General features: G+C 46.5%; 1 protein-coding gene across 1 annotated transcript in view; it reads right to left on the reverse strand.

Annotated features, from left to right (window-relative positions):
* The window catches only part of opcml (opioid binding protein/cell adhesion molecule-like), a 143,015-nt gene that overhangs the window by 37,101 nt on the left and 89,615 nt on the right, over window positions 1–16,299 (reverse strand). The window contains exon 3 of the mRNA XM_080014178.1: window positions 9,458–9,583. Within this exon, the coding sequence (XP_079870304.1) occupies window positions 9,458–9,583 (126 nt within the window). The remainder of the gene's footprint in view (window positions 1–9,457; window positions 9,584–16,299) is intronic.

Consider the following 16,299-nt stretch of genomic DNA (forward strand, 5'->3'; position numbering starts at 1 on the left):
CCTTTTTTCAGTTTTTTACAGATAATGAAAGCAAAGATTGTACGCTTTGAAATGATGTGTCATACACTGAAATCTGAAAATATTTGAAGAACACATTGTTATTTGAATGTTGGTACACCTCATCTCCTCTAGCAGAGAATATCCACCCTCCAAGATTTCGAGCTTTTACACACTTATCAGAGGCAGGTCATGGGCGGGAAGAAAATCTGTTAACTCCACCCCTAACCACTCCTCCACTAGATTACCTGTCATTATCTGTCAGTGGGGTAGTCTGCTAAGCCTCAGGAAACAAACTTGCAGGGCTGACATGTTTAAATTGCTAAATGTACATTAAAATAAACTTAAATCGCAAACCTAAGCACTATAAAATGTATATCTTATAATAGCCTTTTAAGCCTCTAAACCCAACCCTTGACACCTAATGTATTACGCCAAAAGGTATATTAAGTTTTTAAGCCAATAGACATACGGTAGGAGGCAAAGTTCTTGCCTAATCCCAAATACCAGCACAATTATGATGTGATTAATGACAGACATGGGATATTAACTCTTTGTAATTTATTGAAAGAAAGCACCATTATATATAATTTAAATAGATTAATAGTTTATTCTCAACTCAACAAAAACATCTCTTGAAATAAAAAAATATATATATCAATTTATGGCAATTTAAAATAATTGTCATGTCTGTTGCATTTTTGTCTTTTTAAAAACAATTCCAAGACGGGTCCCGGTAGTGCCGGGGCCTGTCACTTTAAGACACTGCATCGTGGGTAATCTGTGGAAGGAAATCACTCCGTGTGGAAGATCCCAACAACACGGTTCTATGCAAAGGGATTAATTGTTCATACTGTCTAGTCCCCAAAACAAGCATGTCTCCGTTGACCGACTGCTGTGCTGGCTTGCTTGTGGGAGGGGTTTCACCCGAACACTCTGGAACAACAGCCAGTAAAAAACAAAGACGCAAATCGATCACCACGCCCGCACGGCGCCCCCCAGACGAGAATAAAACAAGCTTACTTTGCTGGCAAACCACAAGTATTGAGCGATCCCCAAACTGTTGGTTGATATATTGAGTGGGTTCTTCAATATTTAAACTTGGTACATATATGTGACCTTTCCTACTTCGTACACTCTGCTGTTCCAAACCCTTCACAGGAGTCGGGATGGATGGATCACTCAAAATGGTTTGTCCTGTAATAACGGGACGCACACGCAAACGTAGCTGTTGAGCATTAATGGAAATATGAGACGACGTTCAGACGTTCACTGCGGCTCGCACTAGAAAGCAAAGGTGGATGTTAGCGGACTGGTCTGGCTCAGACCAGAGGTCGGGATTGAAAGCCAGTAATGATTGAAGCCAGTAATGAAAAGAGCTACCAAAATAAGGTCAACTGATTTGGACAGCTCCGAACATGTACTTTTAGAAGGGTGGGCGTGTCAATAGGGGGCGCCACTTAAGATGCCCTAACATATAATTCAGGGCTTTGGAAATGACATATGTACACCTGACCACGCAGGTATATTCCCCGACCAAATGAACCCCTACTAATACATGCATGTCGTTCTTCACCCATGAATTCATTTTCAGGTTTTTAATAATACAACTACTTTAACCATGAGGCAGTTGCATCAAGATGCATAACAAAATGGCCCAGAATTGTAGATTTTGTAGTTGGCTCGGGTTACGGTTTGAAACGTTTATAAATAATTGCTCTTCGCAAATTGCATATGTAAATCGGACAGTGCAGGTATATTCCCCGACCAAATTAACCCCTAGTAATATATGCACGTAGTTTTTCAACTAGACCTTCTTTTCCTTTTATATTTATAATAATATAACTACTTCACCCATGGGGCAATTGTATCAAGATGCAAAACAAAATGGCAAAGTAGTATTTGTAGTTTCTAGGATGAGGGTGAATATTATATAATTTATTAATAATTGAGTTCATTTTAAATGATTATATTTATAATAATTGATATTATAATTTATAATAGATATTGTTTATAAATAATTGCGTAAATATTACGTCATGTATATAAGAATTCGTTTTTGCTCCTGTAGAAGCCTAAAGGTCTGTATGATACCAATCTTGTTTTAAGAAAAACATGTCATGTTATTTATGTCATGGAGACTACATTACCCATAACCCTAAGTGTAACAGCGACATCTGTGATTGGTGGAGCTCGCTGTCACCTTGTTTGGTATGATGTAAAGTTTGCCAGTGCAGTAAAAATGTTCACCGCACCGGCTGATGGGTACACAGGCACACGCAAGCACCAATAATTATGTCCAGTTAAATTGTGTCTATGAATGAAATTCATACTGACGGTATGAAATCCCTATTCCCAAACCGACCTTGAATTTAATAGACCATTCAATGGAGAAAAAGCAAAAACAGTATACAGCTTTTATGTCGTGCTTGTCAGAATAGAATATAAACCCATGCATTTTAAATTTCAATCCATGGTCCCCCACCTTCCCGTGGTGGCAGACTAACTCGTCAGGTCAGTTTTGGTTTTAGTGTAAGCATCCGCGCGCCCCTCCTTCCCCGTTCACTTCTGAAGTCGAATAAAATCCCCCCATTCAAATGAGTCGGTTGGAATTTCGTTATTTCGCTATTTAAAAAGCTGGTCAATCATACTCCGGGACACAATTCAATAGATTCAATCGATCATTTTCGTGACCGCGAGCACAAAAAAAGCATGAGACCAGGCTGTAAATAGAGGACGACAGGGCCTCCCCTCCAGTGTTGCAACTCTGAAGCTTATTTTCCTGTCAGTGCGGTGGCTGAAATGCTTGTACCTACTACAAAACCCATGACGCTCATCGGCTGTTGCTATGGAGACACGAAAACCTGAATCGCAAGACTAATAAGTCCTCGCCCGAGTGTAAGATTCAAAACCACGAGGAAGCGGTACAAAAAAAAAAAGCGATGAAAATTCACAGAATGCGTCCCCTTATACTACCTCAAGCATCTTTCTTTCTGTTTTCTAATTGGCCGATTTGATCATGTCAAACAAATAAGAGATACCAAGGGAGGAGGAGGAGAAGGAAGAAGAAGAAGAAGAGGACGAAGAATAATAATAATAATAATAAGAAGAAGAAGAACAACAACAACAAGGGTTGTGCATTCCTGATCGCTGGTCGTGATAAAACCAAAACAAAAAAAACAACAATAACACGGCCGCAATCGATGCCTCTCGTCACTTTTCCTCGTCGCAGATTGAAGGTGGATAATCGGGTGATTTCATGACAAAACCTCGATGAACTGCGAGATCGCCCTTTTATATATTTCAAACGGACCGTGACCGCCCCGTCGCATGAGCCGAAAAGGCGATTCGATTATTTGCGCCACAGTAACGCATCAGCGCCGACGTTCACGACCGTGGCTGAGCTCCGCTATCCAGGCGGGGCTGCGTGCGAATGAGGGGTTCAAAGGTGACGGGGCTGCGGTCCAGGATCCACATCGAAAATACCGGCGGGACACTTCAGACATCCCGGCTGACAACACGACTGACGGGCGTTTTGGAAACGCTTGAATCGAAGCATAGAGGATCATCCCCGACTAAAACAAAAAAGAACAGCGCCACTGCGCCGAGGACCATTAATTATTCGAGGATTAAGTCAATTCAAGACCAATATTTAAAGAGAAATCATTCGCCGACGATCGACGGTGACCCTGCAACGTCTGAATTGACCTTTTTGTTTATTAAATGCGCTCAGCTATTTGATCGGTACCTGTTCGTGTCAAGCGGGCGGAGTTGCATGCCGTGTATGAAAGCCGCCGTACGAATGAAGTTTATTATTCTTATCCCCCTTCTGAAGCCCTAAGTTTTAAAGTCGCCATCCAAACCGTTTTACTTTGGGAGCCCGCGTTTGGTCCGGGGGGCCCGGGGGAAGGAACCTCGCCGTGCCCCCTCCGACAGCCTCGTTCACACCAACTGCCTCCGCCCAAACAAACGCCCCCTCCGCCAGCGAGGAAACAGACCCGGGCGTCGGGCGCCGAGAAGAATGAATGGCGCGCCTCGGAACGCTCCTCAAGAACCTGTCAGCATCCGTCTGCGGCGCTGCAGGTTGTCTCGGGCAAGCCACCGCGCCGCCTAAATAGAGATTGATTTTCCATTCGGAGGTCTTACTCATTTTTATTTCCGCCGAGCCATCTCCTCCGCCTGACTGTGCGGGGAAAACAAAAAAACAAACAAACCACAGATAAATAAACATACAAAGGGAATCGCCGGCGATGGCGGGATAACGTTCCATATATTTTCCCGGACCAGGAATAACTGGTGGACGCCTCGAAGGCCGCCCAACGCCGTTTGGAGGTGGTAATTGATGACGCAGTGAACCCGTTCCAACCGTTACATCTGTAAACGCTTCAGTTTAATGAGCCTTAATGGGGGGGAAATTGATCCGAATTGTATCTTCCTTTGAATATAATGCGCCCCCCCGCTCCGCACCCCCACACCCCACCCTGCCGTCCGTCTATCGTCTAATCCTTTCAGCCAGCCAGGAGCCAAGATTAAGTGGACCCCCCCACCACCACCACCACCCCCCCCCCACTCTTGAATAATTTACGGTGGCGCGAGCTCGCCGGCTTATAAAAAAAACAAAAAAAAAAAACGGCACAAAGGCCCGTACCGTACGCGCGGCGGAAAAACATTGCCTGCGCCGAGAAACTGACAGCGCTCGCGCGTTAAGTGGAGGAGGGCGGCGGACGCGTCAACCGGGGCGCCAGTGGCACAACGACGAGTATCCCCAGCGGCGGCGGAAGCGTCCCCGTCAGGCGCGGTGCCTGGCATTTTGTGGCGGCTTTTGTCGAACACGAGAGCTACAATAAAAACACTGTTTTTATTTGCTTGGATGGGTCCGATCGGAGCTGACGAGCCCGATGCCCGGCGTGATGGCCCGGTCCGCTTTAGGGGTGTCCGAAATCGTATTACAAGACCCGTCCGGGCTTGAATTTGGGGAACATACTGTGATGCTTACAATTGGAGGCAAGAAGGATATATAAACATTGCGACCTCCCTCCAACTTCTTTTATTTTTTATTTTTGGTGCGGTCCAAGTTCCCCCCATAATTCAAACTACAGTGTCGGCGCCTCCCCTCACATCTCCCTGAGCTGACATGTGGGGATCCCTCATTAACTGCGTTCCTTCTGAGAGCGCGGTAAAACACACACACACACACACACACACACACACACACACAACTATTCCACTGCACAGACACACTCCGATAATAGCACCCTGGACTGCAACTCTGGATGACACGTGATACCACCTTGGAGAGTAAATATGAGCTTGTTACTTTTTCGGGCGGCGTAGGACTGTTTTATTCGGATCATTAGCACCATCACCCATTAAGGCTGTTATGATGGACTGCTGTTATATTATATGACTTTTGACTGTTGTTACTACTGTATGACTCGACTGCACTTTAATTAGTAATGCTGTAATACTGTAACTGCTACTTAGACTTAACTTGAACTGGAGAGTAACTGCCACATATTTGACTCACTAGTCACTACTTAGTATTAGTTAATATACTACTGGTACTGCTACTGGTTAGAATAGAGCTACTAGTTAGCACAATACCACTAGTTAGCATGGTGCTACTACATAGTTAGCAGATAGCTACTAGGTAGCATAGAGCTACTAGTCCAATGCCACGAGTTAGGATGGTATTACTAGTTAGCATCGAGCTGTTAGTTAGCATAGCGCTACTAGTTAGCACAGTGCTACTTCATGTTAACTTTGTAGATAGCGCAGTTATGTGTAGTAGCGTGTAGATAGTGTAGCAGTGTAGTAGTGTGTAGTAGTGTAGTTGTATTGTAGTAGTGTGTAGATCGTATAGTAGAACTGTAGAGAGTGTAGTAGTGTAGTAGTAGTGTGAAGTAGTGTAGTAGTGTATTGGTGTGTAGATAGTGTAGTCGTGTAGGGGTAGTGTGTAGTAGTTTAGTAATGTGTAGATAGTGTAGCAGTGTAGTAGTAGTGTGTAGTAGTGTGTAGATAGTGTAGTAGTGTGTAGTAGAGTGCTGATAGTGTAGTAGTGAGTAGTAGTGTAGTAGTATTGAGATGGTGTAGTAGTAGGGTAGTAGTGTAGTAGTGTGTAGATAGTGTAGATAGTGTAGTAGTGTGTGGTAGTGTGTATATCATGTATTAGTGTAGTAGTATAATAGTGTATAGTAATGTAGTAGTGTAGCAGTGTGTAGACAGTGTCGTGTGTTGTAGTAGTGTAGTAGTGTAGATGGTGTAGTAGTGTAGTAGTGTGTAGTAGTAGTGTAGTATTGCAGATGGTGTAGTAGTGTAGTGGTGTGTAGATAGTGTAGGAGTGTAGTAGTGTGTAGTAGTAAATGTGTTATGTCTTTCTCGACTGCACTGTTTACACTCTGTAACACTGCGTTTCCCTCCTGGGATGAATAAAGTCTTATCTTATTCTGTGCTCATGCGCGTGTACTTCAGTGACGGGTTTTCGACAAAGATTCTGACTTTCTTCGGCGTTGTCTTTATCATTTCAGGTTTTAAACTGAACGACTTGACCTGGTTCCATCCGAGGCTCACGCAGCCCGATCGCTCTCGCGTTGTGGAGGTTTCAGCGGCGCACGGGGTTCGACACAGAAAAACACGTCTTTTTGCAGTAAGCGGACACAGCAGCCCGACGCCACTGCCCTCTGACTGCAGCTTCTCCGGCGAATGCGCGGTAACTCGAGCGGAGGAAGGAGGCCGCCCGCTCCGGTGGCATTTGCCGACAGACACAAACACTGTCCTTCCCGGGGAATTGTCCGTTATCGCCGGCGACAAACACAGGGGGGGGGGGGGAAAGAGAAAAGCGGAAAAAGCGAGAAAAGAGAAAAGGCGAGCGGTGGCGGTGGCGGTGGCGGTGGCGAACCGGCCGGGGGAAAATGCCACTCGCGGGGGAAAAAAAAAAAAAAAAAGGAACATTTTAGCCTCTCGCTGCCGAAACCGGAATGTCTCTGGCTGTCTCCCACATCTTCTCTCTTTTCATTAGTGGTACACAGAGAAATGTCACACAAGAAAAGCCATTATCTCCTCAGCTGACAGTAACACACACACACGAGCACACGCGCACGCACCGGCGCACGCACCGGCGCACGCACACACACCTAGGACAGGCCGCTGTCTCCGCCTGGATATTGCCTCTCAGGAGTGATTACATTTCTTCATATTTGACACAACAATTGATGCGATGCGTCCGTCCCGGCGGCTGCCGACGGACACGGCATCCATCAAAAATCCGTCCCTTCTGCTGGAGAATTATCTCGTATATTAGGGTGGAGCCGATGGGGCCGATGGAGCCGATGGGGCCATTGGAGCCAACATGGCCAACAGGGCCAGTGGCACCAAGGGAGTCAATGGAGCTAATGGGGCCAATGGAGCCAACATGGCTAAGAGGGCCAATGGGGCCAAGGGTACAATGGGGCCAATGGAGCCAATGGAGCCAACAGGGCTAATGGGCCCAATGGAGCCAAGGAGGCCAATGGAGTTAATGGAGCCAATAAGGCCAATAGGGCCAATAGAGCCAATGGGACCAATGGGGTCAATGAAGCTAAAAGGCCCAATGGAGCCAATAGGGCCAATGCAGCCAATGGGGTCGATGGAACAATGCAGTCAATGGAGGCAATAGGGCCAATAAGGCCAATAGAGCCAGTGGAGCCAATGGTGCTAATGGGACCAACAGGGCAAATGGGGCCAATGGGGTCAATGGGAGAATGGGGCCAATGGAGCCAATGGAGCCGGTGGGGTCAATGGGGTCAATGGAGCAAATGGGGCCAATGGAGCAAGTGGGACCAACGGGGCCAATGGGCTAATTGAGACAATTGAGCCAATAGGGTTAATTGAGCCAATAGGGCCAACAGGGCCAATGGGGTCAATGGAGCCAGTGAAGTCAGTGGAGCAAATAAGGCCAATGGGGCCAATAGAGCCAACAGGGCCAACAAGGTCAATGGAGGCAATAGGGCCAATGGAACCAATAAGGCCAATGGAGTCAATGGGGTCAATGGGACAATGCAGTCAATGGAGCAAATATGGCCAAGAAGGTCAATGGAGCCAATGGGGCCAGTGAAGTCAGTGGAGCCAATGTAGCCAATGGCACCAACAAGGCCAATGGGGCCAATGGGGTCAATGAAGAGAATGGGGCCAATGGGGCCAATGGAGCCTATGGGGTCAATGGGGTCAATGGAGCGAATGGGGCCAATGGGGCTAATGGGAACAATGGGGCTAATGGGACCAACAGAGCCAATGGAGCCAATGGAGCCAATGGGACCAACGGGGCCAACAGGGCCAACGGGGTTAATGGGGTCAATTGAGCCAATCGAACTAATGGAGCAAATAATGCCAACGGGGCCAACAGGGCCAACGGGGCCAATGGGGTCAATGGAGCCAATTGGGCCAATAGGGCCAATGGAGCCAAAGGGGGCCACAGGACAGTAGAGTCAAGGGAGCCAACAGGGCCAATGGGGCCAATGGAGCCAACAGGGCCAATGGGGCCAGTGGGGCCAATGGGGTCAATGGAGCTAATGAGGCCAATGGCGCCATCTGCCCACGGCTTTGTGGAGGAGCCTTTTTAATTTAACGGTTTGATTTATTAAACCTCGTAAATCTGAAGAATGAGAGAAGTGTTTAATGAATGGAAGCCGAGAAGCCAAGAATAGCCAGGGCCACAAGCGCGAGGGCCAGAACTTCTGATCCTAGAGAGGCTGTGCACGACTCATAGGGCCCGACGCTCGGAAAGAAGGGGCCGACACAACGACACACTGGTTTGGTCTGGTCCACAGACCAGACCAGACCAGACCAGACCAGACCAGACCAGACCAAACCGGACCAGACCAGACCAAACCGGACCAGACCAGACCAAACCAGACCAAACAAGACCAGACCAGACCAGCTGCCCTTCCCTGACGCACTCAGCTCACAACTCCTCCATCCAAAGCACCGCCCTCGAGCGACAGGTCGTTGGGCGTCGCGTCCTCCATTCCTCCAATCCTCCAAGCCGCCACGTCGGCGAACGGAAAGCGGCAAAGATTGAAAGCCTGGCAGGACCTTTCCAGTCTGCCGGCGTTAAGACAAAAAGCGCTGTAGATTTGACCAGCACAGGAAAAGAAAGGATGGAGGGCGGATGGAGGATAGGGGAGCGGGGCGCGGGGTGGGGGTGTTCACGTGGCCCGATATTCGTGTGAAACAAGCGCTGAAGGTGCACGTTGTGTGGGAACGTCGACATCTCGACATCTGGGGCACCTCGCGTGGGAGGACGGACCGAGCCGACTTCAGACTGCAGCTCTGTTTGACAATATTCATTACAAGCGGAAAACTTGTTTCCGGGGGGGGGGGGGGGTGCAGGAGGAAAAAAAGGGTCATTTTTTTTTTCACCCCACCCCCGGTTGGCGGTGGGCGACGGAGGTAAATAATTGGGTGCGGAGGCGGCGTTGCTCACCTCTGGTGCTGTGGTACTTCCACATGACGCTGGGCTCGGGGCGGCCGATGGCCAGGCACAGCAGCTCCACGCTGCTGCCCTCGTTCACCGTCACATCCCTGGAGATGTTGGTGATCCGTGCAGGGACTGGAGGAGGAAAGAACAAGAGCAAATAAATACACATCTATATATGTGATTGATGTTTTGATTAATTTGTGAGATGCTGCGTGCGGACTACAAATAAACCGCAAACGGGGACTTCATTAACCTGAAATTAGCTGACAAATTGGAGTTTCTCAGGCGCGCCGCGGTATTAGAAGTGATTGATTTCCAACGCTCTGAATCCCCACCACATTGCTCATTAGACGCAGATTGACACCAGATCTCAAGTTAGACATGGACGTCATCCCGGTGCTTTTTCGGCAGGCGGGGAGGCGGGGGGCGGGAGTGGCTTGACTTTGCGAGACTCAAAGGGCAGGAGAAGCGTTGGTGGTTAACCCTCCTTTCCAGCCGATCTGAGGCGCTCGTGGCCAAAGCTGAACTGTGGAGCGCTTTCATCCAGGCGTCAACTGTCCCTCATTATCACTGAAATGTCACCTTCCCTCGCGAGTGTCAGCCTCACACTTCAAATTTATATATATATATATATATATATATATATATATATATATATATCTGTCCACCTCTCTATCTATTGATCTGTGAGTCAGAGCCGGTCAGTTTGAATTGGCTCTCAAATCAATTGACTGGATAATATTTATCTATAATGCACGCTCTCACTGCAGACATAATATTCTCTGGTCCATATCAAATCATCCTTATAAAGAAAGAGCGATGGGATGTTGAAAAGGAATGGACTGTGGCAATAATAGCCGCTCTGAGTTTCTGTTCATTGTTATCACATAATATAACTTTAATGGTCCATTCCCCTGATATGTACATGACACACACACAAAACAATCCGATCCCGCTTAAATCCAAGTGTCTAATAACTTGTGGCCCGTCGTCTCCTAACTCAGTCTTCCATGTCGCACATTGTACAATTAAATATTCCCGTGTACAGGAATGGTGGTATACAGCTATCCTGTTAACCACTAAAAAATGTCACAACATGTCAGAAACCCATATGTATGTGCTCATCATGGCCTGAAATGCAACTCGGCCTGGATGCAACTCTTTTAAATAAGTCGGGAGTCATTCCAGCAAAAGACTTGGCGAGCAATTGAATAATTAATGGCGACTAAAAAGGTCTCAGTATTTGCCGTAATTCATATTGAATGTGATCGATTTACTCTTCGCATTCCACCAAAAATAAATAATTCCGATTGAATTCAATGATTCTTTAACAACCCAAAGCCGCCTCCTGACTGTGGTTCATGATTCGGGAAGTCCTCCCTTGCTCCTCGCTGCACCAAACGAAACCAAGAGTCGTAAAAGTGAGCGACTCTTTTCACTGAGTGACTGATCAAGAGCCAAATCTCAATAAAGAGTCGAACCTTTCATCACTAAGAATAGTCGTCACTTTCGGAGTGAAACACAGAGCTTCTTTTCTGTTTGGAACTGAGGAGTTGGATGAATTATTGCAGCCCTGCAACATCCAATTTCCAACACAAGAGCTAGTTTCCATTATTTATGTATTGAAGTGGAATTTGAAACATTTTCACAGCGCACTAGTGGTTGAGAAACAGTGTTCTTATTCATTGTAACGTCGCTGGTACCTGGCAAACTGCTGTTCCTCTGCTCGCTACTCTATTTGAACTTACTGAATTATTGGCACAACTCATAACACATGATTATATTTAGCATTACTTGACTCACACTTGGGATTTCCACTTCCCCCATCTTGGCCGAGCGCAGTGCGGAGGCGAGCTTCTCCTGTGCTCAACCTTTTGATGTGCATTCTGTTTGACATGTAGATCATTAGCGGAGACCAGAAAGCAAACTTTTAACATCCCCTGCGGGAGCACGATATTCACACAATTAAAGTTTTACACGCGGCAAATTCTGGTCTTTTGGAAAACAAAACTCCCTGGGACTGTGGCCATCAAATACCCATAAAAAAACCCACAAATTATTACACCGCCAGGATTGAAGACCCCTGAACGCCAAGATGGAGAACAGGTCCGAAAATAAACTCCAGAAATGTGAAATCAATTTTTTTCCCCCAGAAATGTGTGATACGTAATTCCTCCGAAAATGTTTCGGTCTTTCATTTGAAACAGAAAAAATAGCCCAATGTTGATATAAGAAAGGACTTTGAAAGCTGAATCCATTGCAACGCAAACTGACTTGCGTAGAATTTTCTATCCTCCAAATAAAGGGGGATATTTTTTTTACCCACTTGAAATGTGGAGAGAAGGGAACTAATGGTGTTGACGTAATGTGCCCAGGGATCAAAGCGTGAGTGATTTGTTCCTTTGCATCCCATTGACCTTTGAATATCCTGATTAAATTAGCATGCACCCCTAATGACGGCTGAATTGCTCCATTTTGGACACAGTGTGTGACCTGGTTCTCTAAATGCCGCCCCAAAAACTCTGAGTAACCCTTCTGTGTGTGCACGCTGAGAAACCCTGTTAATAACCGTACTCAGCGAGGCTCGGTCTTTAAAGACATGCATTTAAATCTCACCAAAAAAAAAACAACGGAAATGAAATGTTCATGTCAAGTTATTTGAAATTAAGTAATTAATTCATTTTTTTTAATTAACCCTTTGACCCTATTTATACAGTTTCACCTGTCTCAAAAGCTCCTAAAAAACATTATTTTGACTCGTACAAATTGCACAAACTGTTTTTTAACCTAAACAAGCAGTGGCATGTTACAACTTATCCAAAATAAATCTAATTTTAAGGTGTCGGCTGGCCCACACGAAAATATTTTTCAAATCTTACAGATGTTGAAAATGGGAGAGACCCACTGGCCGGGTGTGCTCGGCGTGCGGCTCAGCATATGGTCTCCCTCGGTGGGGGGGCGGACTCCTGATGTCGCACCGGGTTGCCTGGGTACCTGTCCTCTGCCGCTCTTGGGCCTGTTCTGGGGTCCGCATGCACAGCGGCCGGGGGTTGACCAGGGGCCTGATGGGGGCGTTGAGCTGCCCAGCATGGCAGAGGCGCTCTGTGCCATGGCTGGTTGCTGTGCGTTGTGTACCTCCGGGTAGGGAGGTGGGCGTGCTTTGGCGTGGTCGGGTGGAAGTCTGCGTCGATCTAGCTGCGCTTCGCCTATCTCTCCCAGCGCCAAAACTCATACCTAGTACATACATCACACAATAGGCCGAGGGTTTGCAGGGCGGGTGGGGTGTGAGCTATGTGGGTGGGGAGGTGGCGGGCGGCTGCGAATTTGCCCGTCCCGGCGTGCTTCTCATCCATCCCGAAATTTTAATTCCACTCATATTAGCCTAGAACACATACACTGGCACACAAATCTTACTCCGAACAACAATCCACCAGACCAGCAGGGGGAGGAGCGGTGCAAGTGATTCGGGTTCGACTTGCTTGGAGGACTCGTACCCCCACACCCTGCAATTTTAACTGCAACTGCCAACGGCACACAGTGGGTTGGTGTGGGGGTGTGGTTGGCCGGGGGGTGGCCGGGTGGGCCCCTTGCCGGCTGGTCTGGAGGCCTGGTGGCTTGAGCCTGGTGGTTTCTGGCATGCTGTGGGACTGCGGAGAGTGCTGCCGGGTGCCTTCCGGGGCCCCTTGCTGTTGTGGGTGTGGGTTGGGGTGCAAGGGGCGGCTGTCGGCCCTTGCTCCTGCTGCGCGGCCTCTCTGCGGTAGGTGCCCCGGATGCCGGGGGTTGGTGGAGGGCCCATATATCTGGCGGCCTGTTGGCGTCAGCAGGGTGCCCTGCGCCGAGCACACAAACATGATCTACCACAAACAATATACGTGCGTCTTGCCTATCCAATCAAAAGTTTAGAAGCAATTTCTGCTCCGCTGTGCAATCAAACCATCTCAAATCGAAAACAAGCAAGCGGAAACAAATAATAGCATTGTGTTTTAATTGTAGATGTATTTATTTTCATCTATTTCCGAACTGAATGAAACAAAAGGGACACTTTCTCAGTCCCACTTAAAGGATGGTGAAACCATCCTTTAAGTGGGTGGTGCTGAGAGGATGGTGGTGTTGGATGGTGTTGAAAGTGCGTCTATATCCGTCCAACTGCAGTCAATGGTGCTGAAAAGTAGAGCGGACAGAACACCCGGTGAGAACAAGCAGGAAGCCACATCACTCGGCGGTGCAGGGTTTTTTAATGGGAAGAACCAAGTATCAGCATCAGGCTAATGTTTATTACCGCTCCCTTTTTCTGCCTTATCTTCAGTTTTCCGCTCTAATCACAATTTCATTACGTGGCTGAATAGAGGAAAATACAGCCACGACAGGTGATCCTAGTATTGATCGCCAGTCATTCCATGATAGGTTTCCGTCAGTGACCTTAAGAGTCGTGACTGAAGGAGAAAACTGGAGGTAAAGAGAGGAAACCAAAGTAGCAAAGGTCATTTCTGCTGGAAGTTCTTTTTCATAGACACAATAGTCTGTGGGCATTTGTGCATTTGTCCTGGGCAAAGCGACTCCTTTGGGTGATTCGTTCCTTTCGAGCCAGTTGTACACCTCAATGTATTGAGCGTTCCGGCTTGTTGGGGTTGGAGTTTCTCTGCTTGCATTGGGTGTTATACACAGTCATGCATATTTGAACATTTCGAGGTTGAGAATGATTCGCTCAAAATGATTTGTCGGTTCATTTCTGACCGCCGCTATTTGTGCAACTAAAACTGGACCGTAAACCCTTTTAGCACATTTGGCATCAGAATTATAGTATTAAAAGTTAATGCATTAATGTTGAACGGAGGACTTTCACTTTCATCAGAGGACTGTATTCTCAGGGCAGCTCTAATTCTCTCAGGATACGAGTGCTCTTTCCACTCCAGCTACATGTGTTCGGAGAGGATTAAACGGAAAAATGAGATTGTATTTCATCAGCGTTAATTCTGTGTTCCATGCTCACAGATGATAGATAAGGCCACCAGACTGGCTGACTCACGCATGCTGGAAAGTATATTAATAGGATCTAAATGAAAGCTAAAGTGCCAAAACGTTCCTAATCTAATCAGCTATTGCCAAAGCTGACTCTTTTTCCTCGGCCTTTATATACGAAGGCACTCGAGAAATAACACTAGTTGCTTTTTGGCGGCAATGTGCTGCACTCAGATGGCACTTTGATAACTAATCTGACAGATAAACTGCATCTGTGCGAACCGCCCTCATGTGGCTGCGGAGGCAGCGAGCGCCGGAGCCACGACAAACGAGAAGAGACGCCAGAGAAAGCTTTCATCAAAGTAACAGTTCGAAATATTTCATTCAGGCGCTTAAAGCAAAAATCGTGGAAATGAAGACGATCTTCTTTGCATCTGACAAAAAAAAACCAATAGAGATAGATAGATAGATAGATAGATAGATAGATAGATAGATAGATAGATAGATAGATAGATAGATAGATAGATAGATAGATAGATAGATAGGTAGATAGGTAGATAGATAGATAGATAGAGAGACAGACAGACAGACAGACAGACAGACAGACAGACAGACAGACAGACAGACAGACAGACAGACAGACAGACAGAGATAGATAGATACAGAGATAGATAGACAGACAGACAGACAGACAGACAGACAGATAGACAGATAGATAGACAGACAGACAGACAGACAGACAGACAGACAGACAGACAGACAGACAGATAGATAGATAGATAGATAGATAGATAGATAGATAGATAGATAGATAGATAGACAGACAGACAGACAGACAGACAGACAGACAGACAGACAGACAGACAGACAGATAGATAGATAGATAGATAGATAGATAGATAGATAGATAGATAGATAGGTAGATAGATAGATAGATAGATAGATAGATAGATAGATAGATAGATAGATAGATAGATAGATAGATAGACAGACAGACAGACAGACAGACAGACAGACAGACAGATAGATAGATAGATAGATAGATAGATAGATAGGTAGATAAATAGGTAGATAGATAGATCCTGCCGTGACCATGGGGGCGTGACGAGTAGCAAAACAGCGTCGGCCTCTAGTGTGACGTGTGACATACTGTTGAGGAGGAGAATCACAATGATCTATCGAACGTATTATTTCAATTCATCAAATGTTTGAAAAATGCTGAGGCTCTGGGTGAGCAGCCGTATCTGTAACAGTCATCTAATGCCTATTCCGCCCATTGCCCATTCTGTCTCCATGCTCCAGGCTCTGACTGGAACTTGAAATGTTTTTTGGATTGTTTCTCCATGTGGGAGCAGCGAATGTGTGAAGCTGCTGCGGAGCTGCAGCTGAACCGTGTGCGTAACGCCCCCCCCCCCACCCCCCCCGTTCTAAATTTGAGCGTTAAAAATTTGAATATATTTGGAATATTAAAAATAATAAAGCATGCAAATTGGAATGGGATTATAGAGGAATATTTGTAGCCCCAATAGCTTTTAAAGGTTAATTTTGACAGGGCGCAGCTCCCAAATGGGTTTCTTTTTCCCGGTGCAGCATGCTGTAAGTGCAGGCTTCCTACTGAATCCATGTTAATTCACTGTTGGAGCTCAACTGACCACGTCAGTTTTGCCGTTTCTCTATTTTTCCGTGAGAGGTCTATTTTTTTAAACCGCGTGCGGCTAGGCAAACCTTTTTTAATATAAGCACAAGATAAAACTAAATATAAATGCTTTTGTAAAGAGTGCAATCAATCAATGTGTCCAGTCGAAAAAATAACCCCCTGGGATGGAACTTCTCTTCAGACACTCTCTCACTCGCTTCCACTCGCACCAGGCGCTCGCCTCACTTCTCTC

The sequence above is a fragment of the Zeus faber genome (genome assembly GCF_960531495.2).
Source record: "Zeus faber genome assembly, chromosome: 14".
NCBI classification, from domain to species: Eukaryota; Metazoa; Chordata; class Actinopteri; order Zeiformes; family Zeidae; genus Zeus; species Zeus faber.